Below are 25,335 nucleotides of genomic sequence, written 5' to 3' on the forward strand. Positions count from 1 at the left end.
AATGATTTTTGACTATTATATTAAAGTTTTGGAATACAACACAGCTACACGACTAGTTTTATTTTGAACTATATAAAAAGGGTACCATTCTTCAAAAAAGAAGAACCACGCAGTTGCACGTGCTCTGGAAGTGGTGCAACATCAGTTAGAGGTGCGCACCGGTCAGATTCGGGTTCAGCGGTCATTTTTGTCCCAGAAACCACCCTTTGCTAAGCTCTACCCAATTTTGCGTTATTCGGCCCAAAATTGGGCCTGCTTCCCCTGACTAAAAAACACGTTTGTGTTTCTGAGCTCAAACTGCATCATAGAGACACCTTTTTGTCGGCAAACCTCAATTAAAAATTGTCATTTTTATTAACCAGTGACCTCTTCTTCGATGTAAATTGTAATCGGCTAAAATGGCTTCGAACGGCAGAGACGACATTATTTTCGTACTATTTGATAGCTAAAACGGACCATATAACAGGAGTCACATGGCCTATACCTACATACATGCCTTAAAATTTCCGTGATCTTTTGCAACCTAGCCTGACCTAGCTTTAAACTCAAACATATCAAGTACAGTCTCGCAACCTCATTCAGCATTCATCTGTGAGCGCGAGAACCAAATATCAGCTTGACGTGAATTATTTGGCGGCAGCCCAAAACAGAAGTGATAACATGCCTAAACGTTGATAATTTTCACGTTCAACTGGCTTGTGACGCATCGGTGACCTCGAAGTCAATACAAGAACGTTTCGCTCGACGTTTTTTTTTTTTAGAACTATTAACCCTCGCCCGGATGGGGGGGGGGGGGCGGGCGTTATTGGCCACACCTGCCAGTTTTTTGCGCGTCGTCGAAAACTGCGGCGCGCAGCACCGCGATACTTGGTAAGTCAACTGCAACCAATCACTGAAGCGCCCAGACAACTACTGTCCACGGAGCATACCTTGGTACATAACAGAAAGACCCGTTTTCGAATAAGTGGGTTGGGCGCACGCAAACATCCGACAACATATGACATTATTCTACTCGTACTACGCAGGACCTGCTGGTCACGTTTGGCTAAGCTGCCTCCCCGCACTGCTTTTGCACTAACCAGTCCCTGCAGAGCCATTTATAGCATCCTGTGCCAGAGGGTAACACGCACCTGGAAACCGGTATCACAACGGCCACAGTCCAGACATCGGGATGGGTGGCCAGCAACAACAATCGAATTCGGACACATTTCTAAACGACCGACACACAGTCGACACGAGACTCTGTCGGCAGGCACAAAAAAAAAACTACTCAAACTGATAAGGGCTCACAAAACAGCGGTCCAGCGCCGCCCGCTTTGTGTGTCGAGGTGAGCTGGGGCAGTGGTACAGAGGTACACACAAACAGCCCAACTGCAGTCGGCCGGCGAGCGCCGCACGGAGAGGGAGGCACGCGGCTGGTCTGCGGTGCGTGCCAGGGCTGCCGACCGATCGCTGAGCGCCGTGGGTAGCGAGTGCGAAGTATCGCTGTGAGGCTGATCAGCGCCGGCGACTGACGCGGTGCCTTCTGAGGGCACAGCGCTAGATCCTAATCGGCCGAGGAGTGTGCTGACAGCACCTCGGTGGTCACCCAGGCAGATAGACAGCCATTAGAGACCACGACTAGGCGAGACAAAGGTCAGCGTCCATCGCTTCAGCTGTGTCCCGGAGCCGGGGTCCTTCAACAACCAGATACAAGGTTCTACATATCACAGGAATAATAGTCCCAGAACGGAGGCCAAGCACATGCCAGACGAATAGCAGACAGTCGTCTTGCTGACGGAAAGTCAGAGCGGTGAGCAGCAGCCTGTTGGACCTGCCACTCCACAATGAAGACACACAGTGTGCAGCTGCGGGGCGGCCTCAAGATGCCGCTGCTAGGGATCAGCTGCCCGGCCGGCGGAGAGCGCAGGGATGTGACCGCCGCCGTGGAGGCCGCCCTGCTGGCCGGCTACCGGCACATCGACACCGCCTTCTCACACGGCCACGAGAGGGAGGTGGGCGCCGCCATCAACGCCGTCATCGCGTCCGGCAGACTCAGCCGCAGCGACATCTTCGTGGTGACCAAGCTGCCCATGACGGGCATGCAGGCCGGCCGGGCCGAGGCCTACCTGCGCAGATCTCTGCAGCTGCTGGACCTCGAGTACGTCGACCTGTACCTGATCGAGCACCCGGTCGGTCTAAGAGAGAAGCTCACACAGAACGGCGAACATGGCGGGACCACAAACGGCACCGTGACGAACATAAAGAGCGAACTCCAGCAGCAGAGAAGGCGCTCTGCGCACAACAGAAGAACGAGTTTTCAATGTGACATCCTAGCGACAAGCCGAGTTAGCTACAGGCATACAATCACCGAAGGCCGCAGGCGCACTGTGTCGCTTCGATCGGCATCCCTCGCGGACAGAAACATCAGCCTGAGCTTATTGTCACCCACTGAGACGAATTGTCTGGAGCTGGACCTGGGAACCGACCTGCTGGCCGTGTGGCGTGACATGGAACATCTGGTTCGGCTTGGTCTGACCAATAACATCGGCGTGCGCAACTTCAGCGTTCATCAGCTCACCAAGGTTGTGGCGGCGGCCGAGATCGCGCCGGCCGTCCTTCAGATCGAGTGTCACGCCTATTTCCAGCAGCGCGAGCTGCGCCGGCTCTGCCAGAAGCACAACATCGCGCTGACGGCGTTCGGAGCGCTGGGAGAGACTCCCGGCCAGTGGCAGACGGTGACGAACGGCAACGGCATGGTACAGGGAGTGCCGAACGGCAACGGATCGTCCGAGATATTCCAGAAAGGTACTGGCGTAGTCAGCGGGATCCAGAACGGTACCGGTGCGGTTGAAATGATCCAGAACGGAAACTGCGTGGCCATGAACATGCTGAGCGGGATTGGCGTGGTCAAGAGTATTCTGTACGGAAAGGGAAAGACCGAAATGATCAAGAACGTTAACGGAACGGACAAAATGATGCAGAGTAAAAAAGGAACGGCCGAAAAGATCAAGAATGGAAGCGACTCAGACGAGAGCAACCTGAATGGAAACAACATGGCTAACAAGATGACAAACGGGCACGGCGTGACCCAGACGATTATAAACGGGAGCAGCGTGGCCAACAAGCTACGAAACGGCATTGGGGAGACGGAGGAGATACTGAGCGACGACGGCGACGGCGAGGAGAAGACGCCGGACCTGCTCCACAACCCGGTGGTCCGGCTGGTGGCGCTCCGACACAAACGGACTCCGGCGCAGGTGCTGCTCCGCTTCCTGGTGCAGCACAACATCGCCGTCATCCCCGCGGCGGCCAGCGACGTCGCCGTCAAGGAGGACAGGAGCATCTTCAACTTCCAGCTGGACCAGGTGGACGTGGAGGCGCTCCGCTCGCTGGAGCGCGGCCAGGCCGGCCGGCGCTTCTACTTCCGCGACGCGTTCCCCGGGTACGAGAACCACCCCGAGTATCCGTTCTGAGCCGAGTTTGAACGCTCTCTCGGGAGTTGCGAGTGATGGTCGACTGATGTATAACTATCTTTTGCACGGTGCACAGTGCACACTGTGTGTTGCAGGGCTATCTACAAGTAGTTTATGGGAGTGTATTTTTGTTATTAGTGTAACCCAGAGACACATGAGTAGGCAAGAATTGTAAGGAGGTAGAAACTACGCAATCGTACATTTTACCACATGGAAATTGGGAAATGGTTCATTCTTACGTGGAATCGGGAGGCAGAAGACATCGATCCTGCACTTTACTGGCGAATTTGTAATGAACTTGTATTCAATTTCTGCCAACCACATCCCTTTTCCTACCTATATATTTTCCACAGCGAAACGGGAGATCAGATCGTTACAATATACGTTGCGATGTTACGTGCAGAAGGGATAATAAGCGAGATCTCGCTGTGACAAACTGAGCCGAAATCGGCCAGTTTTCCCAGGCGATAGAGATTAGGAAACCGATAATGTTCGTTGGTACTATGGTTGCATATTGCTCCTACTGATGAATTGGCCGGCGCTATTATGTTTGTTGCATGAGTTCTGCTTTTGAATGAATATAATTGCATTGCAAAAAAATCAACCTTTACTAATATTAAAAATATACGAAAACAGATCGAAGGCATAAGCAAGTATAACGATTTTTTTTTTCAAACCTAAATAAACCCAAGAATGATATTGCTTAAAGAGTGCAGGTCAGAATCGCTGCAATCGTTGCTTCTCATCGTTGCGAATAAAACCGACTACCAGCACGGAGTAGTCGGGGATCACTCAAGGTCTCTCTTATCTCCCCCCAGAAAAAAAAAAAACAGTCAAAGGCATGACCATTTAGGACTTGATATAGCACGTTTGGCAGTACAATGGAAGATATAAGCGACTAGTCTCACGTCTGCACACAGCAAAAACGATGCAAAACGACGACACCGACTCACTGCGGACGGTACAGAGGAGCAACAAACCTCGCGACACTGCCAGGTCAGAGGATCTGCAATGCGTCACAACAAAATACATTTCTTCCTCTAAATATGCTAATAGGACAACCAACAAACAGCTGTTTGTGAATAAGAAACGCGTAACATTTTTCACTTAGAATGGACACTCGGGGTGACGTTCAACGCCAGGGAACGAGAGCATGGTGAAGCTTCTGCCGGCCTCTCCTTGATTCAAGAAACGCAGGGCTTCCATGTCTAGCTCGTCCAGCTTGAAGCTGAAGATGTCGCCGTTCTGCTTGATGCGACCAGCGTTGGTTGACTTGGGGATGACGATGATGTCCTGCTGGACCAGGAACCTGAGCAGCACCTGGGCCGCCGTCCGTTTGTGTTTCTCGGCCACCAGACGTACCACGGGGTTGTTCAGCAGGTCGGGCAGCTCGATCTTGACGCCGCGCTTTTCATAGAGCACCTTCCTGCCGGGAGAGGCCAGAGGCGCGTAGGCCGTGATGGCGATGTTGTACTTCTTGCAGACCTCGCGCATCTTCAGCTGCTGGAAGTAGACGTGACACTCGACCTGGTGTACTGCAGGTGGGATCTTGGCATTCGACACGATCTTGAGGACCTGTTTGTCGGTGAAGTTGGACACTCCAATCGACTTCGCCAAGCCCAAGGAGACCATCTTCTCCATGTCCTTCCATACGGAAATCAAATCGGTTGAGCAGTCCAGAACAACCTTACCGTTGTCCATCGGGAAGGGGTCTGACTCACTCCTCTCAGCGAATCCTAGCGGTGCGTGAACCAGATACAGGTCAACGTAGTCAAGACCGAGAGCCTTTATCGACTTCCTGAGGTACTTCTCTACCTTACCCGCCTGCATCCCGATCATCGGCAGCTTCGTCACTACGAAAATGTCGCTTCTCTTGACCTTACCGGTGGCGACGGCGGCCTTGATGCCGCGGCCGACGCCGTCCTCGTTCAGGTAGTTGTAGGCGGTGTCGATGTGCCGGTATCCGGCCAGCAGGGCGGCCTCCACGGCGGCAGCTACCTCATCTCCCGGTGCCTGCCAGCAGCCGAGGCCGAGCAGCGGCATCTTCTGTCCATTGTTGAGCTCAACAGACGATCCCATGGTTCGTCACTGACGTTTCCGCTTCACACTGAGAATCAGCTGGGGGCGGTGGGCGAGCGGAGATGGACGCTGCGGATAGCACGGACTCTGAGCTCCGAATGCGGCCGCCGGCCCAGAGAGGGCCTTTATCGAGCCGCCGGCGACACGTGAATGCCCTGTCCTCAGGTGGGGACCATGACCAGCACTGCGAACCGCCCAGAACCGTGTAGAAAAGCCCAGTCATGCTGACATACTGCATACGAGTATGCCAGAGAGTCGGTCCATCGCGCTGTACTCAAATGTACTCGTCTAACATTGTTTGATTGCTTTTACTCACAAGTACCTCCACACGAACACGGCCACTAGATTGGTCAGTGCGTCCAACTGCCTATCGTGTGTCCTCGTATGATAGCATTCGGCTCCGACTGCGCGGCGGGACGGCGCGGTGCTGCGTCATCCGGCCAACCCGCGTCGGGGGGACGCGCCGGCCAAGGTCAGGGAGACGGACAGAGCGAGCGGCCCGGCCGGTGCCGACCGGTCGCAGTTCGGACCCGACCAAGCCGGACACGAACCGTGAGAGATGCTCAGGTAGACAACAGGTCAGACAATCACCCTTTTATAGCGCTCCGCAGGGGACGAGTTGAAGGTCAATGTGGTGTGCCCTTAAACAAAACAGCTGCAGGTTTGGTGAAAAATGTGATTACCTTACGTTTTAGAAGACAAACTAGTGTGAGAGACTGGTCGAGAGATGTGTGATGCACATCGTGTCGTCGTTCCCCAGTTAATAGTCTAATATCATGTAGTAAGCCAACGCCAACATCCAGAAATAGTCTAATATCATGTAGTAAGCCAACGCCAACATCCAGAAACATGCCGCTGTCGTCCATTGCCACGAGCCCGCTTCAGCTTAGGATGAACTTTATTCACACAACTCCGAGGCTACAATATAAGCAGAGCAACACCGGCACCGAAAGTAGCTCATGGAAGTCAGAAATGACACTATCAACACCTCAACCAGGCACGGCCGAGGCTGCATCGACACTGGCGTGAGACAAAACGCATCAATTATTACGGCACAAAGCAGGAGTCGCCGAAAAACCTCACACACCACAGATTATTTGTACATAATGCTAAGCGCCATGCACCAAAACCAAAGCAACAAATACAAATACCACGAAAATATCTCTCGAATATCTCTCCAAACGCACCTGATGACTTCCAGAGAAACATAGGACATTTGACCATCAAAATAGTGCCAAAAGGCTCAGTCTAGTGCGGAGCTTCGGGATGCATGTCGGAGTTGGGGAACAGGTCCTTCATTCGGACGATTCTGCCGGCCTCTCCCTGGTCCAACAGACGCAGAGCCCCCATGTCCACCTCGTCCAGCTTGAAGCTGAATAGGTCGCCGTTCTGCTTGATTCGTTCCACTTTGACTGATTTGGGGATGACGATGATGTCCTGCTGAACCAGGAACCTGAGCAGCACCTGGGCCGCCGTCCGTTTGTGTTTCTCGGCCACCAGACGCACCACGGGGTTACTAAGCAGGTCCGGCAGCTCGACCTTCATCCCCATCTTTTCCATGAACATTTTGCTGCCGGGCGATCCCAGTGAGGAGTAGGAAGTGAAGGCGATGTTGTGCTGTTTGCACATCTCCCGCATCTCTGTCTGCTGGAAGTAGACGTGGCACTCGACCTGCTGCACAGCCGGCGGAATCTTGGCGATGGCCAGGATCTTGCGGACCTGCTTCACGGTGAAGTTGGACACGCCGATGGACTTGGTCAGCCCCACGGAGACCATCCTCTCCATTTCCTTCCATATGGCGATCAGGTCAGTCGAGAAGTCCATCAGAAGCTTCCCGTTTTCGAAGGGGAACACATCTGTCTCGCTCCTCTCCACCAGACCGATAGGAACGTGGACCAAATACAGGTCTATATAATCCAGGCCCAGCGACTTGAGCGACTTTCTCAGGAACTTCTCCACTTTCCCAGCCTGCATGCCGATGTTTGGCAGCTTGGTCACCACGAATATGTCGCTTCTCTTGATCTTACCAGAGGCGATGGCGGCCTTGATGCCGCGGCCGACGCCGTCTTCGTTCAGGTAGTTGTAGGCGGTGTCGATGTGCCGGTATCCGGCCAGCAGGGCGGCCTCCACGGCGGCAGCTACCTCATCTCCCGGTGCCTGCCAGCAGCCGAGGCCGAGCAGCGGCATCTTCTGTCCATTGTTGAGCTCCACAGAGGGCACCATGGCTGGTTCGACTATCCAGGATACGTTTAAGTCTTGGGGAAGCTATAGAACGGCGCGGCGAAGAAGCTACAGCCGTTGTAGGCGGTGCGAGCGACGAGCCTCAACTGGCAACGGGTTACCGAGGCTCGCTCTTATCAGGGGACCAAAGGGCTGATGCAACTAATGGCAAACCATGACCAGCAGCCGAGACGTCGCGAACACTTCACGAAAAGACGAGTCATCCAATAGCGGAAATAGCGAGCAGTGGAATGTACACGAGATATTTAAAATGTAATAAAACTCATACGAATAAAAGTTGAGATTGGGCCAGCACTTGATGTCACACTGATAGGTACCGAAGCCCTGAAGCTGCAGCAGCTGTCATCAGCTTGAAGTTTGAAAAAAGCTGAGGGCGATGAAATTGAAAAAAGAAATAAGTAATGGAAAGTGGGCTTCCGAGTAAGATACAGGGCTAAGCAGGCCTAGCTCGTGCCTCTCTGCATATTGGTAAATTATCTGAACACTGAACAGTCCCTATCACCTGTCCCATGTCGGACAAACTCAACACATTATCTCACGACTATAGACAGACGGACCAAGCGCAGCACATCTCCGACCTGGCACGGACGGTCAGGGCGCGGCCCGCTACCGCAGCGCCCGGGGACCAGCGGCGCCACCTACCTGGGTCAGATAGACGACAGCCTACATTACGGATTCACCCCAGAACCAGCTGGCTGACACCGACCGACGCCGCTTCTGATCGACTTTTTTAACAGCGTGTTGTTGAGTTCACGCACGTTGGGGTCCAACATTAGGTGCCCTGAATTTAACAGTACTTTTTCGTCGACGTACCTTCAATTAACCGGATATAAATCACCGAGTGTATCTCTAAAGCATGCATTACTGAAAACATTCATTCGAGCCTGAGTTCAGTCACTAGCACGTCTAATGAAAAGGTCACATAATGCACCATCCGACCGTGGCAGCGTGACAAGTGTACTCACCGAGCGGCTCGATGTAGCGTGAGATCTTGCTGACGATGCCGAGCGCGGCGCGGTACTGGCGCAGGTGGTAGAGGATGACGGCGTAGTTGTAGTAGAGCACGCATGTGTCAACGTCCTCCAGTGTCTCCAGACGCTCCGGGCGCAGCTTGGCCTGCAGCAGCGTCACACATTTGAGAGACTGGCAGCCACAGTCACACACAACATTAGCAGAATAAAATATTGTCTTTCAGATTTAAGATTTGGAAAACCATCAAATTTACCAAATGAATATTATCAAACAGGCATACCTACCTTTTCAAAGATGGCCTTCAGAGCCTTTTGGAAGGATTCTGTCTTCTTCAGACCTCCTTTGTAGAACTCTGCTACTGCCTTATTATGGGCCAGTTTGACATCACAGCTTTTGTCAGCAGTCAGCTTCTCCAAAATCTGTACACAGTTTCCATAGTTTCCTTTATTAAACTCTGATTTGGCTTTGACAGCCAACTCCTTGTCAGAGTTACCAGAATTCTTGTCACTTTTTGATGACATGGTCACTCTGAAAAAAGAAAAGTGGCATACATATAAGATACTATTATCTTTTAAAACAAGCATCCACAAACAGTAAGTTAAATGAATGGCCAGTGGACAACACAATGTAGCCACTGTAGCCAATGTAGCCACCACAACAAACCAACAGCATTTGACCAACAAGATCATCAATGACCCATTATTGTTGATTTACTTCCTAACATCTATGCAGGTGTCTTCTGTCTAATCTCAATCAACACTCAAGTCAAGGATGTTAATTATGGTAGTTTTACACTCAAACAAGCACAACTGTCTTTAATCTGCAGCTCAAGAAAACTTCTGTATGTACAATTTAAAGTAAAGCTTTTTATAGAAGTCAAGTGTTCATTCCATACAAGTTTCTCTCATGCATAAGTAATGGATTAGGTGGAATATGAATCATTGCACTCAAAGGATTAATCAACTTCTTTTTGTTCTTCTAGCAACCACATACCTATAAGGAACTTGATGAAAAATAAGCACTACCTAGACCAAGCAGGTGGGCCAGGGAATGGAAAGAAGCCATTGTAGAAAATTGTTTAAGTGGGATATAAAACATTTGTAATTTTGATCTAGTGTTAGAAATGAGCAGGAAACACTTGCTGATTCAGTGGGCATTTGAGGCAAATATCCCACAACAATATTCAATATTGATGAAAATTGACCATTTTTGGAAAAGAAAGAAAGCCGAATAATTACAATAAGGTAGAGTTAGCTTTAAATTGCATGAGGAATTCATATCCAGAGACTCTGTATGGATTTTGGAGGATTTTTTTTAGGAATACCTACTTCCTGTAGCATCACAGGCCGTTTCAAGGCGTGATGCCACTGAGCACTACAGTATTACGTGAATAGCAATATTGTATGATGAAATAAAGAATAATATTCAAATTAAAGTTGAATATTAAAATCAATCCAGTAGCCCCAGCTTCGCGAATTGTTACATCATAGCTAAATTCAGTGAAAAACATTTTCTAGCATGACAAGCCTTTACAATCAAACCTCTAGTACACAACTTGAAACCTTTGTTTGGTGTTTGATATATGATCAAATGCTTAACATATCATCTCATTATTTCGACTTGAAATATCACAAGCCGTAATCGCCACGCCGGTCGGAGCCATATGTGGAAGGCTTTTGGTGTCAATACATACATACATACATACATACATACACTCGGACACTCCAACCTCAGCGCACTCCCACAAGTCACCACATAATGTTCCAACCACAACCACAGTGTACGTTCCAACTTCCAAATCAAGTGTTCACGGGCACCGCACGCCAAAGAAGGGCATACTTTTCTGTAATTGGGCAAGTTAGTTGTTAGGCCTTCGCAATCATTATAAAAGAACATAACTCCATTTTGCGTATCTACCTCATTGCGTTTCAGTAGAATAACGCTGAAGAAATACATACTGTGTTCGGTAGACATCAGAATAATCAGCCATTGGTACTGAATTTTTGTCGACAATTAATGGCACAGCTGTTTCAACTACGAAGAGTTCAAGGGTTAAGGCTACCAAACATTTTTTCATCTTCCAATCTAAAGGATCGAACGTGGGATCGAACTGCGTGCAGTGCACGATCTAGGCCAGATATTTTATCAAGTTTCTATGCAGGAAATGCCTGGCCAACAAATTTACAGAGACAATACTATTGCTTTCACTTAAAGAAATGGCCAGCACAGATGAATTACTTTTCCACATCAGTGAAAAAATAGATGAGCTCCAGGCAAGTTATTATAAATCAAATCTCTTCCATCCGCTGCTTATCCATTTGCATGTGTACCTTTATTTAATTGATGCCTTTATATAAAGCTCAGGCTTTGCAACATAGAAGTTTTAAGTCCTTTTCTGTCAATTAATAGTTGATGTCATTTTTCTTGCATATTTGTGCCAAAGTTATTGAATGAATTGATTCTTGTGTTTGATACTGATAGTGTTCATTGATAAATCTTGTCATGTGATATGCTCAATTTGCATGCTGGTGGCAACAGGCTTCATATGAGCAGTGCTCACTGTTTTGGCTGTGTTTGTCAGGTCCAGCTGTCATCATCTGCAGCAGCAGCCCGGCTCTCGCTGCAGGCTGGCTTGACTGAGCTGCGTCGGACTGGCGGACGACTGGCCAGTGGGGAGGTGTGGCAGCAGGCTGCTCAGAGATGGCGTCTAGCCACTGCTGCTGCTGCCGACCGCTGGACTAGTCTGCGGGAGTTTGTCAGCGAGTTTGATGTCAGGGAGTTCATCGAGACAACTCGATTGCTGGTGCTGACTGAAGGTGAGTAATGGCCCAAAAGAAGCATGTGTGGTTTCTAGAAATGGAGACCCTGTCTCTGATGAGATGGGCGTGTTGATGTGATTCATCTGCTCTCCAATGTATGTGATCATACACAAATGCTATCCACCGAATATCGGGTACTGGTGTGTGACCATTCACATTCGTTCCGCTGACGTTCGCGTCCAACGTAGCAGTCGGGCGCACTATGGTATCGGCAGTCCATTTATAGAAACGTTTCTATTTTTGGAAGAAAGTTCCAAAAATGGAAACGCTAAAAACCAACTGTTCCAATAATGGAAACGCTCCGTTTCTATTTTCGGAAACGCAAGGAGCACATAAACCTGTTCGGTAGTTTCCGCAACAAACCATAGATTTCCGCATCAAACAAAGGCCACCAATCAAAAGACCGCATTTCGCTTCATAATTCCAATGTTGAACAGAAAAATCGGCTGTTGAACAGGCTTGCACGGTCCACTTCCTTTTGTAAACAATAGATTTTTTCATGATAGGTGAACTTTTATGTGTCATTAATGAAATATACCTCATGTTTTTGTGGAAAAAATTGATTTTCACAAGAATGGCAATTTTTTAATTGACAGACTTGCTGTCTGGTATTCATTAATATTTTACATTGCTGTAAAGCAAGCCCTGAATGGCGTGTTGGTGACCACGTGCGGAGATCGTCTTTCCGGCTTTGGAAGGCGGTAAGTTGGAAAATATTTCGTACAGATGCTTCTAAGTGGGCAAACTGAACTTCTTAGCACCCATTTAACTTACGAATGTGTGAAAGTTGGTAGAATGTATGTAAATAATTGCATTAAAGGTCTGATATGTTACTGCTTGTCGGAAGCGATCCAAGCTGTCGTCCAGTTTTAAACGATTCAATTATATGAAAAAGCGATGACAAGGTGTTATAAACAATTTCTATGGATAGGGAAATGCTCAAACTGTACTAATTGCCCACTTTGCACCGTATTAGTTCAGTAGGCCTTCAGTTAGTGCCTGTGTAAGGCCCATTGAATAATGCTTTATGAAGCTCAGTTTCCATTTTTGGAACAAATGACGAATTTTAACTCATGTTGTACATACAGCTCACAGATGCAGTAGGTTATATGTATTTCAACTCTTATTTGCATTTAATGTTTTTAGAAGCACTTTCTGCCTTTCTCATTTCTAATAATCCACGAGAAGGTTGGAAAAGGTGCACGCTCCGACAGCATGAAATGCGAACCGGAGCTTCTGAACCGGCCTGATTAGGCCGAAGTTTAACTCCAACCTTACTTATAAAGCCTTGCTTTTCTTGGGAAGCCAGAGTCTGTTAACCACAATTCAGGGCACATCGCGACGCTTACTGCAGTCACGCATGCATGCTTGAAACAGTTAAAATATGTTATAATGTGGGTTTCGTAAGCAGTAGTAGCTTAGTAGGCAAGACGGTTGGACAGTTCTGGGGTTTATGTAGGTGCCTAGAAATTGGGGACTTTCCCCAGAAGACACATTTTCGTAAGCATTATTGTACCAACATCGGCTTTCGGGCACTATGCCCAAGCAATTGGAGGACCATTCATACGAAATTTAGATGCAAAGGGAAATCACCCATATCGGAACATGTACCGGCATCAATAGCTCGGCAATTACTTAGAGGGCGTGGGGTAGACAGGCCCACATATCAATAATATGGTGCTTATGCCTTTTCCTGTGTTGGCTCATAGTTTCCATTTTTGGAACCTTCCGTTTCCAAAAATAGAACGTTGACAAGGGTTTGTGTCAGGGCATCAGATTCGCCATTTGCGTACAAAAATATTGTTGGATTTTACTGTTTTGGGAGAAAACATATCGACAAAAAGACACGCCAGCTGAAAAGATTACTATTAACTTAAGAAATACAGAAATATGCCTGCTTAAAAATTGGCGTTTCCAATTTTGGAACTGGCGTTTCCATAAATGGAACAAAGTGCCTTCCAAATTTGGAAACGTTTCCTTTAATAGATACGTATCCATAAATGGACTGCCGATACCATAGTGCGCCCGACTGGTAGCGCCGTGTTCCGCACTTTCAGCGAGCACCGTGCACCTGTGTCTGCTGGGCGCCGGGTTTGGCGCCGGCCTGCTGGTCGGCTACCTGGTCGGCCGCGGCCGGCGCGTCCGCACCATCCGACAGCCGGCGCTGATGCGAGCCGTCATCTGCGGGACCTACGAGGGGCTCGACGTAAGTGCAGCGCAGACCTTGTGCGGCGCTTAGCACACACCGTGTTTTGTGCTCGCGATCGACTTAAGTTAACCAAGGTCAACTGATAAGAGAGGAAAAGGATATGCGATGAAAAGATATACACTGTTAGATTTAGGTGCTGGCAGCATGTATGTTTGTCATGTTCTGTAAGTTTTTTTTACAGATAAAGACACATCAAAATATGGCTAAATCGTTGTATATGCTCGTCTTGAGCCATTGGTTGTCGTACCCCCGGTGCACTCTGTGTCATTACGTTACCGCTCTGCCGCTATCGCTGCCTCCAGGGCGTTCTGACCGTGGAGGATCAGCCGCGGCCAGAGCTGGTCTCGCCCACCGAGGTGCTGGTCAGGGTGAAGGCGGCCACCGTGGACCGAGTCGACCTGCGCATCGCCTCCGGCTACGGTCGCGCCCTGCGCCGCCAGGTCAACAGATATAACCCGGTGAGAAGGTGACGTAAATCGGGTCGATAGCGTGATGGAATAGAGATATGGAGCGTGAACTTGCTGGACCGCTGTGTTATGTGTTTCGGCTCTCAGAGGATTGGGCCTTATCACCGTACAGCGTCGCTTTGGCTGGGTTGCACTGTAATGCTTTGCATGTGCTTTTATTCTGTGGGACGCCCCAACATGTTCACTGGTATGCATATGTGATTGGATACAGTGCCTCATCGGTTCTCAAAACCGCCCCTTGGTGTATGACTAACCCATCCTCCCCTCCGCCGCCGTTCCAGCACGTGGACTCTGAGCTGCCGGTGGTGCTGGGCCGTGACCTGGCCGGCGTGGTGGACCAGGTCGGCTCAGAGGTCACCCAGTGGCAGGTCGGCGACCCCGTCTGGGCGGCCGTCCCCTTCTGGCGGCCCGGCACGCTGGCAGAGTTTGTCGTCCTCGAGGAGAAGGAGGTAGGGCGCTGATGGTGGAACATGCTGTGTGTTGTGCTTGGCTGGTGCATCGGTATTTATGCGTATTCGTGGGATATATTGGATGACGTTGAGATTATTGTAGCGCTGGTTTTTGTGACAGGATAGTATCGAGCAATTTATGTCATTCCATCATGAAACAGCCATTCATTAACCGCCTTACGATGCTATCAGCTACTCAACGTACATTGACATCCTCCCACTGATAACTGTTCCGCCCTGTCGACAACACTTCCGACTGATAACTGCTCCACCCTGTCGACAATATCCCCCCGACCCCCGTGCACTGTTCACAGTCACTCACTGACCACCCTTCCCCACCCGCTCCCAGCTGTGTCGGAAGCCGGACGCGGTGACGTTTGAGCGTGCGGCGGCGCTGCCCTACTCGGGAACGGTGGCCTGGAACGCGCTGGTTACGCAGGGCGGCATTGGGCCCGACACGGCACAGGACAAACGGTGAGACAGGCCGCACGCGGGGACAGCTTTAAACGGGGGCCACAAACGGCGACCTTGGCCAAGTGGTGAGTCGCGCCCTATACCGCCCGTGTCAGTGGTAGTTAATCAACGCCGTAAATACTACTTGGCTGCGGCAGCCAACGATCACGCAGGACATTGTATTCGTGTACGACTTCTAAGATAAGCCAACGTGAGTGGGTTCGGGGAAGGTTGAATATTGAACGATATTTGGCCGACCGGAGATCCCCACAACACAGTCACACCTTTTATGGTCTCGCGAGGATGATAGTTTGGGCTCACAGGCCTTCCGTTATGTAAATAGAAATAGTCTTTTTTTTTGTCGGTCAGAAGTTGTGCTGATCTACAAATTTTGTGGTAATCATCGATGTTCATGGTCAGCTGAGAGTTGCAATGAGATAATCAGCTTCTGACCCCACCCCCACTACTTTTCGGCAGGGTGCTAGTGCACGCGGCCGCCAGTGGAGTCGGCCTGGTAGCCACTCAGCTGCTCAAGGCATGGGGCGGTCACGTGACCACCACCGTGTCGGCCCGGCTGGTGCCGCTGGCCCGGATGCTGGGAGCCGATGACGTCATCGAGTACGACACGGCCGACTTGGAGAAGGAGCTGTCGCTGAGAGACAAGTGAGTGCCGCAGTGCTATAGCAGGCTGCCAACGTGAAAGGCAATGTGCTATCGTCTAACGTGCCTTTAGCTCGTATGCATTTGCAATGCATGCTGTAATCTAGCTGGTGCGGGTTTTGACCTTACATTTCACCGGATGCCAGGTTTGGTCTGATGGGGGCATATTTTAGTGCGGCGATTTCCTTGCGGCAGAAACTAGCCCTAGCGCTAGTTTATATTTAAACAGGTGTGTGATCCGGTATTTGGTCTGATGTATGACCCGCCTGTCCCACAGGTTCGACCTGGTGCTGAACACTGCCGGCCCCTCGCTGCACGCCTCCTGCCTGCGCCACTGCGCCGAGACCGGCCTGGTGGTCAGCACGGTGGAGGCGGCCATGCCCTCTGACCGGTTCGGGTTCGTGTTGGGCACGCTGTATGCTCTGTGGATCCGACTCACGCGGCTGGCAGGACAGGTGAGGAGGGAAGAGGAACGGATTGTGAAAGGGCGGGAGTGGGAGGGAAGTGAGCAAGAGAGGGACCGAATACGGCCGAATTTGACAGCTGAGAGGCGGACCTGATGTCTCTTCTGTCGAGGGGAGGAAGGCTGGATAATGATAAGATGGTTGTCGATCGGAATTTGCCTATGAATTTAAAGCTGCAGTTGGATGAAGTCGGATCGCCCTGACATGACTGGGGATTAGCTGATGTAATTTGCGCCCCGGATGCCTCACAGTTTTGTAGTACAGTGTAGCGTTGTATCGTCTAAAAAGGCGTTCGCGATCACAGTCAACACGAGGTGCCTCAGAGCGCCCTCCGGTCCCTCCGAGTTCCTCTGACGCCTTCTGCCCCCTCTGACCGTCCTCCCCGCTACTCGCCAGGTGCTGTTCCTGCCGGAGAGCTGGGGCACGGTGACGTTCTCTGCCGACACGCTGGCCCAGCTGGCCGCCCTGGTGGACGCGCGCGAGCTCCAGGCCGTGGTGGAGCACACGTTCGACTGGCAGGACGCTGACGCGGCCTTCCATTACCTGGCGCGGGGTGACGCCGTCGGAAAGCCGGTGGTCAGCTTTAGGTGCGGCGCAGGGCGGGGAGAAAGGGAGCCAGCGGGATAAGTAGCATCCGAGCTAGCGCAACTTAAGATGCTTGCTGAACGTAGCGCTCTCGGTAGCGGCTCTTTTTCGATCGTTTACTTTACTTACTAATTTGTTTCGAGTTTCATCCTTTTTAACGAATCATGTTTTGAGAATCGTGTTATTACCACGGTCAATAGAGCTCAGAACAGTGTCCGCTGGGCAGTGAGCATAACACTGAATCTTTGTTGAAAAACTCGATTTGGTCATGTGATACTGAAGAGTTTTTCATGCCCCTCTTTCTAACCTGTTGCCGGTGTGTTTTCAGACACTTGGCGCCGCCGCAGCCAGTGACCGAGGACGGATCGTGACGGGCCGGGCCGAGCGCTCCGACTAGCCTCTGGTGCAATTCAGTAGTGCCTGCTCCCTGCCGCGAACCGGGAGAGCTCAATGGCTGGGGAGGGAGGAGAGGGTCGTGCTGGTATAGACAGGACGACACTTCTAGTCGGGGAGAGGGGTGGGAACGAGAGAGAGAGAGCGAACCATGTGTGGCTCGACGATCAGGTTAACCCCGATAACGATCGAACGTACGGTGATGAGAGGACACTATCATGAACTCAGTAGAGACAATATTCTGACGCGATTTTTAGTCGCCCCTTTTTGGACCACTGTTTGTAGTACCGTGTATCTGTGTGGCTGGCGTGTGCCTTGTTACTTAGCGGTCATGGCGACAGGTATATTATCGTCGCTAATTGAGGGCTCGACTTGTTTTAGAGGAAGTCGAAATATATTCATAAAGTGCCAACTGTAAGACGTGCTCCCCCGGTTGTTCCATCCCTATGCCCCGCGCGATTCACGTTGTCAATACATGTGTTTCGTGTGGCTATGGCGTTTATGTGCATGCTACCTGGAACGAAATATCTGTCTCCAATCTCCAATATGAATATTATAATTTAAGTATCTAATATGAACATCAGGGCATTTTACTGATTGAGGGTATCGAAGGTTTAAGGAAAGAAGAGTGATAAAAAGGTAGATGGAAGGAGTGATTGGAAGCAGCCGCCAACCGGATCTTTCTTTGGAGCCTTTGCAATCTTAGGAAGAAAAAGATGAAAAGATCTGGTGATCCGGTGAAATCTTCATGTTTCAACATATAAAATTTAATTGAGGGACTCCAACATGTAACTTGCCCCTGCAAATGCACCGCAAAATCATCGCGGAATTCAGGATCATCAATACCACCCAATACCGCACTCCAGCTTCCCTGCAGATACTTTGAGGGTATTCGTTAATATTAATTTGCTTGCGTCGTTCTACGTCAAACTTGACGCTACTTAGACATTAAACTTTCGATAAAATATGTTCGATAAGCCTTATTAGCAGTTGACGATATCAAAAGTTACCGCTTATTCGAATGCGTATACTTTTGTCAACGATCTGTTATCACTGATATTAGAACACATTACCCTCGCTTACATTTTTTCGTCCGTTTGTTTTAGGGTCTGCGCATAAATAAGTAATTAAGTTTTATTCTGATTCATGCCAGGGTGTTTGCTGGTCAAACTGGGTGAGATGTATCTGTAGGTACACCACCAGATTTTTCGCCACTGCCACTTGCAAAGATCGAATATAAGCAGGCTTCAGCTTAGGCGATTGAGGATAGTAATACAAATACCTGCTGGGTACCTACCTAAGGTGAACTGTGAAGGTGTCAGAAATGTTTGAAAAGATTTTGTCGGTCAAGCCAGAAGGAACATCAATATTGATCATCGGTAAGTAGATATTAACTTAAAATAAAGGATTTATACCAACCATGGACTGATTGTGAAACCAGTGTGTAAGGGCCGTGGTGCTGTTTCCATTTGACTCCAAAACTTGCATTTGAATTGGTCATGCAGTTAATGGCCAGTGCTTGTGCTTGCCTACTCATGATAGTAAATTCTTATAATATCATAGATCTAGCATGAAACTGCCTTGGGGTTCACTGGGATGATAGATCCCCCTTGCAACTTAATCACGAGATCGCCACTGGTTGAAACCTTGCACATGTCGTTAACCTATTAACAGCAGCAGTGTTAGAGTAATTTTCAAGGAGTGGCTTTGTGGACTTATGCTTATACTGACTGACTGTAAATGGTTTCCAGATGCAGGTGACGGCAGCTACAGGCACCTGCTCTCCAGCTATGTACAGCATCGACAGCAGCAGCAGGTGTCGGTCAGCTGGGTGCCGTGTGGACAGAGTGCAGATGAGCTGCCAGGCACCTCTGGGTCCTCTGCCGGCCCGATTGAGCAGTCAGACTCATCTGACCAAGACTGGGAGACTGCGGAGGACATAGGTCGGCAGCTGGAGGCCGCTCTGCCGCTGCCCGGCCCTCCGGCCCGTCTCCTGGTCGTCCGGGATGCCTCCCGCCTGCTGCACTGGCTCGGACCGACTGCGCTCTGCCGGCTAATACGGCGCAGCTGCGACAGAGGTGAGACGACAGACTTTCAATTAGACCTCGTTCTTACACCTTCAGCACAATTCATTGTGGCTCGTTAGGTGACTCGATTTTCCGTCAGCCTCTGTCCGCTTTCGGCCCGGTGCGGCGTCGCCGGTCGTTGACAGTAGCGCCGCCTGTCCGGTTGTTTCGCCGCCAGGCCACCAGGTGGTGCTGGGAGTACTGGAGGAGGCCGTCCCGGAGGAGCACCTCTCCCAGCTGCGTCACTACTCTACACACGTGCTGAGCGTGGAGGGCGCCGGCCGGGAGCTCACTGTCAGCGGCACGTACCGCTTCAAGGCCGGCAAGGTGGAGACGGCGGTACGTGCGCCCTCTCCTCTGCTTTCCCCGGGGTAACGCTAGCCCCGTGCCTCTGATTGGCTCGTGCCAGCCGCCAGGCAGCGATGTTTCAACGTTTCCGGGTCTGGCCGGTCGTCTCACATCTGAATGGAGAAACATGAAAACAAGCCGAGTAATCCGTATGATTGTTTATTTTCAGATTGTCAACTTGTTTTCAGCTTTGTCAGTTACGTCGCCCTTGGTCGTTCGATACTTGCCTCTCGGTTTGTCGACTGACAATAGTGTCCGCCGTGCCCCGCAGACGGAGCGGGTCAGTCTGAGCGCCGATCTGGTGGTGACCCGTGTGGAGCCGGCGCGGCCCGTGCCGGCGGTCCCGGCGGCGGCCCGGGCCGCTCCGGCCGCTCCTCTGGCGCCCGGTCTGACCACCTTCAGCCTGCAGCTGTCCGAGACGGAGAAACAGAGCCGCGACCGGCTGGTGCTGCCCTACCTCAGGTGAGCGGGAACGATACTGCCTTACCGAGGACCGGCTGGTCAGCTGCCCTACCTCAGGTGAGAGGGAACGATACTGCCTTACCGAGGACCGGCTGGCCAGCTGCCCTACCTCAGGTGAGCGGGAAGGGGACTGCCTTACCGAGGACCGGCTGGTCAGCTGCCCTACCTCAGGTGAGAGGGAACGATACTGCCTTAGGTACCGAGGACCGGCTGACCAGCTGCCCTACCTCAGGTGAGAGGGAAGGATACTGCCTTACCTAGGACCGGCTGGTCAGCTGCCCTACCTCAGGTGAGAGGGAAGGATACTGCCTTACCGAGGACCGGCTGGTCAGCTGCCCTACCTCAGGTGAGAGGGAAGGATACTGCCTTACCGAGGACCGGCTGGTCAGCTGCCCTACCTCAGGTGAGCGGGAAGGATACTGCCTTACCTAGGACCGGCTGGTGCTGCCTACCTCAGGTGAGAGGGGTGCTGTCCTGCCTCAGGTGAGCGGGAAGGATACTGCCTTACCGAGGACCGGCTGGTCAGCTGCCCTACCTCAGGTGAGAGGGAAGGATACTGCCTTACCGAGGACCGGCTGGTCAGCTGCCCTACCTCAGGTGAGCGGGAAGGATACTGCCTTACCTAGGACCGGCTGGTGCTGCCTACCTCAGGTGAGAGGGGTGCTGCCCTACCTCAGGTGAGCGGGAACGATACTGCCTTACCTAGGACCGGCTGGTGCTGCCCTACCTCAGGTGAGAGGGAAGGATACTGCCTTACCTAGGACCGGCTGGTGCTGCCCTACCTCAGGTGAGAGGGAAGGATACTGCCTTACCTAGGACCGGCTGGTCAGCTGCCCTACCTCAGGTGAGAGGGAACGATACTGCCTTACCGAGGACCGGCTGGTCAGCTGCCCTACCTCAGGTGAGAGGGAACGATACTGCCTTACCGAGGACCGGCTGGTCAGCTGCCCTACCTCAGGTGAGAGGGAAGGATACTGCCTTACCGAGGACCGGCTGGTCAGCTGCCCTACCTCAGGTGAGAGGGAAGGATACTGCCTTACCGAGGACCGGCTGGTCAGCTGCCCTACCTCAGGTGAGAGGGAAGGATACTGCCTTACCGAGGACCGGCTGGTCAGCTGCCCTACCTCAGGTGAGAGGGGTGCTGCCCTACCTCAGGTGAGAGGGGTGATGTCCTGCCTGGGTGAGAGGGGTGCTGTCCTGCCTGGGTGAGGGCAAGGCCTTATATGGAGATGCTGCCCTACCGGAGGGAGGGATACTGCTCTGCCTTAGGTGAGAGAGGTGCAGCTGTCCTAACTGAGTGAGAGTGGCGCTGGTCTATCTGAGGTGAGAAGGGATGCTTGTTTGGATCAGAGAAGATGGGTGCCGATGTATATCACAGGGACGACGGATCTCAGTCATACGACTAGTTCGGGTGGGATAGGTGTATAACAGCTGTATAGCACTGCCCTGCGTCTGCATGTTATGAGACGACACAAATTTGTTTCCCTATCCTGAATGGGAATGAGCTATGGGGTATTGACGCTTGTCAATCTGAAGTTCATTAGGTGTCGTCTTTGCATGGCAACAATCCCGCTAACCGAAATATACTGTGTTGGCGGGTGTCACTTGTGAAGTGGGTTATATAAATGTCAAGTATATGGTCCCCAAGTGATCCTTCATGTTGATACCGTTTTGAGGCTTGAAAATATGAAATATTGACGTCATTGACCCTGAGTGTGAATCAATAACGCACGCTCTGGTATGTAATCCATTCAAGTGTCTGACGCGTTATCTAACTCAAAGATCCGTTGTCTTCAGGCGTCACTGCAGTTCCCTTAATTCCGGTATACGGTATAGACTGCGTTAGCTTATCTGTGCGTCGATCCGTCCTGATACCGATTCGACCTCACCCGACCGCCACCAAGGTCGTGTGGGTGTCTCGCGTCGGCTCATCCATCGGCCGGTCTTTGTCTCAATCGACCGGCTGTTTGTTGTTCGGAAGATCGCTTAATCTCGGCTGTCTGTGCGCGTATCGCTGCCAATACAACCCTTCCTCTCGTCGCTGACACAAGTAATGTCCCTATCTGTCTGTATCTGTCCCGGTTATCTACTGAGTGATCGCGAGCCGCCTGTGCCTTCGTTGTGCCCCCCCCCCCCCCCAGTCGCTCGGCGATGTGTGCTGTCGTAGCCTAGCATTGTCTCCGAGAGATCAGCCCGTGATTGACAGCTGACTTTTCCGTGCCGGGAGGGGGCATTCAGAGACCGCGAAGTCTGTGACTGACCTCGACAAACCAACCCTCATGTATATTACAAACCGTAGTAACGCGGCGGGGAGATTCAGCGACCCGGGAGTCCACGAGTGACCTCGACTGACCGCGGATGACCCCGTCCCGTCTCTTACAGGCCGGAGCAGGGCGGCGGGGACAGCGGGCCGGGCACCGGGCAGATTTTCTACCAGCCCGACGCCGCGGACGACTGGGACGAGGAGGATCCCGACGACGACCTCGACATCTGAGCCCCGGTACCGTCCTACAGGGGGCGGGTGCTGCGTGGGAAACCGGCCTCACTGGGCCAAATGTTATGTGGCCTGATCCGCAATACAATATCGACATTTGTTATAATTGGCTTTATGTGGTCTTTGCTGGTTGCTCTCAGGTAGCTATATTGCCGTCTCTTATAGGCCGGAGCAACAACAGCAACGTCAGCTCGGTAAATATAATTAGTTATCTGGGTCGATGTTATATAACATTCTTACCACGCCTTCCAGGTTATCCAAGGGTTCATGTCGTCCCTCCCCACACCAACGTTTGTCGGCCAGCGATCACGAAACTCGCCCGTCCACCCTCACACGCCAGCACTGCGCGCTCAAATATTGTATTGTTATTAGTATATACATATTGTTACACACATAATTGTCGCTATGATCAACAACGCTGCGCCGGCTGAACACAGGCGCGTCCCTCCAATAAATATATACTAGACTCTGGGCCGCTCGATGGCCCAACAACAGACTCGCTCTGGGAGAACCGCCGGCCGGCCGGCCGGCTGACCCGCGCGCTGCCCGCCTCCGCGCGGCCCCGCCCGTTTGTTCGAGATGCAGCTGAGACCCCCCGAGCCGGCGGCAGCGGCGGCGGCGGCCGGGGTTTTGATTTCTGCGCGGGCGCGCGCCGGAGGCGGCCGGCCAGCGACTAGTCTGCGCGAGCGCGCGCCGGCCAAGGAATGCAGCGCGGCCCCAGCGAGCGGGGCCAACAACACGGCACATGGCTCCGCCACTGGGCAAAATAGTCTCCTGGTATGTACACACGGCGTGGCGGTGGGCGCTGCGGCCGGCCGCGCACATCACTATCACAAACACTGAGGGCGGCGGGCGGGGCGCCGGGCGGCTCACCGCGCCAGCCGCTCCATGGCAGCGCGCAGGCGCGACTCGCCCATACTCGGCACCAGCTTCACCAGCAGCTGCTGCACGAACTGGTCGCTGATGCCTGGCGCGCTGCGCTCGGCCAGCTCGAAGGCGTTGCGCAGCTCGTCGATGGCGTCTGTGCGCTGCGCCAGCGAGGACGGGTCCCGCGACCGGTAGCTGTTCCGGTGTCGCCGCTGCAGCTGCGGGCGGAGAGCGGTAGCAGTCAGACGGGATACTAACACGAACGAAGATACGGGGATCAACGAAAAACGCCAACGTAAAGAAAGCAATAAGACCTGAGAAACGACATGGACACGGACGAGGCTGCAACCCGTTGGAGCGCCGTTGAAGCGGTACTTCCGCGTGGGATGCACTCCCAGCTATGACAAAACGTTCTGGGGCACAACAATTAAATTTTGCTTTCATGACTCACAACTCAAATGAAAGTCACCAGGCATTAGTTCACCTGGAAGTACCGCTTCAATGATATATTTTGCTATTTCATTCACGCCTCCCAGCCCGCAGTAGAGCGCAATCAGTCCCCATCCACCTTTGCCCCCGGCTCTCACCTCTGCCATGAGCGGGTGGATGACTCCGGTGAGCGTGCGGCTGCGGTTCGGCTGCTGCCCCGTCGGGATCACCACCTTGCTGGGGCTGGCAGTGGAGCGCCGCTTGTTGGCCGCCGCCGCCGAGGGGGACGGCTCGGCGGCGGGCTCGGCCGGCGGCGCCGAGCGGCGGTGCTCCGACAGCCGAGAGTCGCCGCTCGACCGGCGCCGCTCGCGGTGCTCCACCAGCGGCTCCGTGCTCGAGCGCCGGTGCTCCACCACCGGCTCGGCGACCGAGCGCCGGTGCTCGGGCGGCGGCGGCGCGGCCGCTGTGGGCCGCGTCTGCCGGAGACAGAAATGGGGCCGCGTGTCACCGACATTTGTTGCAGATAAGGTCAACACGGGCATATTATCCGGACCATTACAGTCACATATAACACACCGAGGTATATTATGGCGCACGACATGGGATTTGTATTCACAGACCAGAGTTCAACGGAGCACGCCTCCCGACAGAAGTCACAAATTTAATCAGCTGACATTTCACAGACACTAGCACTGGAATGCATACACATTCGACCCATGCAACTCAGTTCAAATATAGCCTCACAGAACGGGGCCAGGGGGCGTATTCATATCGGCAATTTGCCAGACGTCAGTAATCAACACATCTGGCACTTCAAAAAACACCAGGCTGACGTCTGCTGCAAACAGCCTTCTACAGAAGTGACACAGCCCGGTACGTGACAGGGGCTTGGTCACCCGGACCGGCCGTGGGCCATCCCAACTCACTGGACTCCGCGGCAGGGGCGCCTCCTTCTCCGGGGAGCGCGGCGCCGGCACCGTCACCGACGACGAGACCGACGACATGGAGGACAGGTCCGGCGCGCTGGAGCCGTTCTGAAGCTGAGGGACGGAGAAGGTGGGTCAGTCAGGCGGCAAAGGGAGGGGCTGACGGCTGACATACGCACACAGGGTGAAGAAATGAGTGGACTCGGAGAACCCGAGGAAGTCGAAAGAGATCGAAACACTATGAGCTCGAGGGGAGCCGAGTGAACCGAAGGACCAGCGCGGAATACAGAGAGCGAGTTTATATACTGAGATTGAAGCGTGCGATTTACTATGCGGATCCAGGAACAAATGTGACTGCTACTGCGTTAAACATGAGTCAGTTGTGATGAGTGATCACATGCTATGTGTCCAAAGGGGCATCAATAACATATTAGCGATAAATAAGTGAAGAACGGCTAACAGCATAAAACGGGCACCCCATAGCATACTCCCGTCAT

The 25,335-nt window shown here is 52.2% G+C and overlaps 6 protein-coding genes across 19 annotated transcripts in view; 2 read left to right on the forward strand and 4 right to left on the reverse strand.

Moving 5' to 3' along the window:
- Positions 1–10,654, reverse strand: part of LOC122381995 (CCR4-NOT transcription complex subunit 10-like) — a 41,707-nt gene extending 31,053 nt beyond the window's left edge. Inside the window, exons 1-3 of one of the 7 annotated variants that reach the window (XM_043366830.1) lie at positions 10,461–10,654; positions 9,032–9,275; positions 8,741–8,891 (exon numbers count right to left, since the gene is read on the reverse strand). In XM_043366830.1, coding sequence (XP_043222765.1) covers positions 8,741–8,891; positions 9,032–9,268 — 388 coding nt within the window. In that variant the 5' untranslated portion in view covers positions 9,269–9,275; positions 10,461–10,654. The other 6 variants (XM_043366827.1, XM_043366831.1, XM_043366829.1 and 3 more) reach the window with 6 other exon arrangements.
- On the reverse strand, positions 4,292–5,534 carry LOC122382000 (1,5-anhydro-D-fructose reductase-like). The gene has a single exon (XM_043366839.1). It carries the CDS (start codon positions 5,532–5,534, stop codon positions 4,563–4,565), a length of 972 nt encoding a protein of 323 aa, XP_043222774.1. The 3' UTR covers positions 4,292–4,562.
- On the reverse strand, positions 4,292–7,871 carry LOC122381999 (1,5-anhydro-D-fructose reductase-like). Its single transcript, XM_043366837.1, has one exon. The coding sequence runs from the start codon at positions 7,755–7,757 to the stop codon at positions 6,783–6,785; it is 975 nt and encodes a 324-aa protein (XP_043222772.1). The 5' UTR covers positions 7,758–7,871; the 3' UTR covers positions 4,292–6,782.
- A 160-nt stretch (positions 10,655–10,814) lies between the features above and the next one.
- Positions 10,815–17,737, forward strand: LOC122381997 (reticulon-4-interacting protein 1 homolog, mitochondrial-like). The gene is made up of 10 exons (XM_043366835.1): positions 10,815–11,020; positions 11,329–11,563; positions 13,624–13,772; positions 14,078–14,233; positions 14,524–14,691; positions 15,041–15,165; positions 15,622–15,807; positions 16,082–16,259; positions 16,665–16,855; positions 17,182–17,737. Exons 1-10 carry the CDS (start codon positions 10,964–10,966, stop codon positions 17,222–17,224), a joined length of 1,488 nt encoding a protein of 495 aa, XP_043222770.1. The 5' UTR covers positions 10,815–10,963; the 3' UTR covers positions 17,225–17,737.
- A 497-nt stretch (positions 17,738–18,234) lies between these two features.
- LOC122382001 (elongator complex protein 5-like) lies at positions 18,235–22,719 on the forward strand. The gene is made up of 5 exons (XM_043366840.1): positions 18,235–18,625; positions 18,998–19,324; positions 19,491–19,651; positions 19,932–20,122; positions 22,505–22,719. The coding sequence occupies exons 1-5, from the start codon at positions 18,571–18,573 to the stop codon at positions 22,614–22,616; spliced, it is 846 nt and encodes a 281-aa protein (XP_043222775.1). The 5' UTR covers positions 18,235–18,570; the 3' UTR covers positions 22,617–22,719.
- Positions 22,720–22,959: 240 nt separating this feature from the next.
- The window catches only part of LOC122381994 (serine/threonine-protein kinase 26-like), a 69,986-nt gene continuing 67,610 nt past the window's right edge, over positions 22,960–25,335 (reverse strand). For all 8 annotated transcript variants that reach the window (XM_043366825.1, XM_043366824.1, XM_043366826.1 and 5 more), the window contains 3 exons: positions 24,839–24,952; positions 24,071–24,388; positions 22,960–23,701 (listed from right to left, as the gene is read on the reverse strand). In XM_043366825.1, coding sequence (XP_043222760.1) covers positions 23,486–23,701; positions 24,071–24,388; positions 24,839–24,952 — 648 coding nt within the window. In that variant the 3' untranslated portion in view covers positions 22,960–23,485. The remainder of the gene's footprint in view (positions 23,702–24,070; positions 24,389–24,838; positions 24,953–25,335) is intronic.

The sequence above is a fragment of the Amphibalanus amphitrite genome, unplaced genomic scaffold (genome assembly GCF_019059575.1).
Source record: "Amphibalanus amphitrite isolate SeventyFive unplaced genomic scaffold, NRLGWU_Aamphi_draft 000132F_arrow, whole genome shotgun sequence".
Lineage (NCBI taxonomy): Eukaryota > Metazoa > Arthropoda > Thecostraca > Balanomorpha > Balanidae > Amphibalanus > Amphibalanus amphitrite.

What these genes read in the sequence shown, in the direction of transcription:
- LOC122382000 (XM_043366839.1), bottom strand. Translation starts at nt 5,534, where the DNA reads ATGGGATCGTCTGTTGAGCTCAACAATGGACAGAAGATGCCGCTGCTC.
- LOC122381999 (XM_043366837.1), bottom strand. Translation starts at nt 7,757, where the DNA reads ATGGTGCCCTCTGTGGAGCTCAACAATGGACAGAAGATGCCGCTGCTC.
- LOC122381997 (XM_043366835.1), top strand. Translation starts at nt 10,964, where the DNA reads ATGGCCAGCACAGATGAATTACTTTTCCACATCAGTGAAAAAATAGAT. An exon ending in TCGTCCTCGAGGAGAAGGAG is followed by an intron (nt 14,692 to 15,040) that starts GTAGGGCGCTGA and finishes ACCCGCTCCCAG; the next exon opens with CTGTGTCGGAAGCCGGACGC. An exon ending in GAGCTGTCGCTGAGAGACAA is followed by an intron (nt 15,808 to 16,081) that starts GTGAGTGCCGCA and finishes CCTGTCCCACAG; the next exon opens with GTTCGACCTGGTGCTGAACA.
- LOC122382001 (XM_043366840.1), top strand. Translation starts at nt 18,571, where the DNA reads ATGTTTGAAAAGATTTTGTCGGTCAAGCCAGAAGGAACATCAATATTG. An exon ending in AACATCAATATTGATCATCG is followed by an intron (nt 18,626 to 18,997) that starts GTAAGTAGATAT and finishes AATGGTTTCCAG; the next exon opens with ATGCAGGTGACGGCAGCTAC. An exon ending in CCGGCAAGGTGGAGACGGCG is followed by an intron (nt 19,652 to 19,931) that starts GTACGTGCGCCC and finishes CGTGCCCCGCAG; the next exon opens with ACGGAGCGGGTCAGTCTGAG.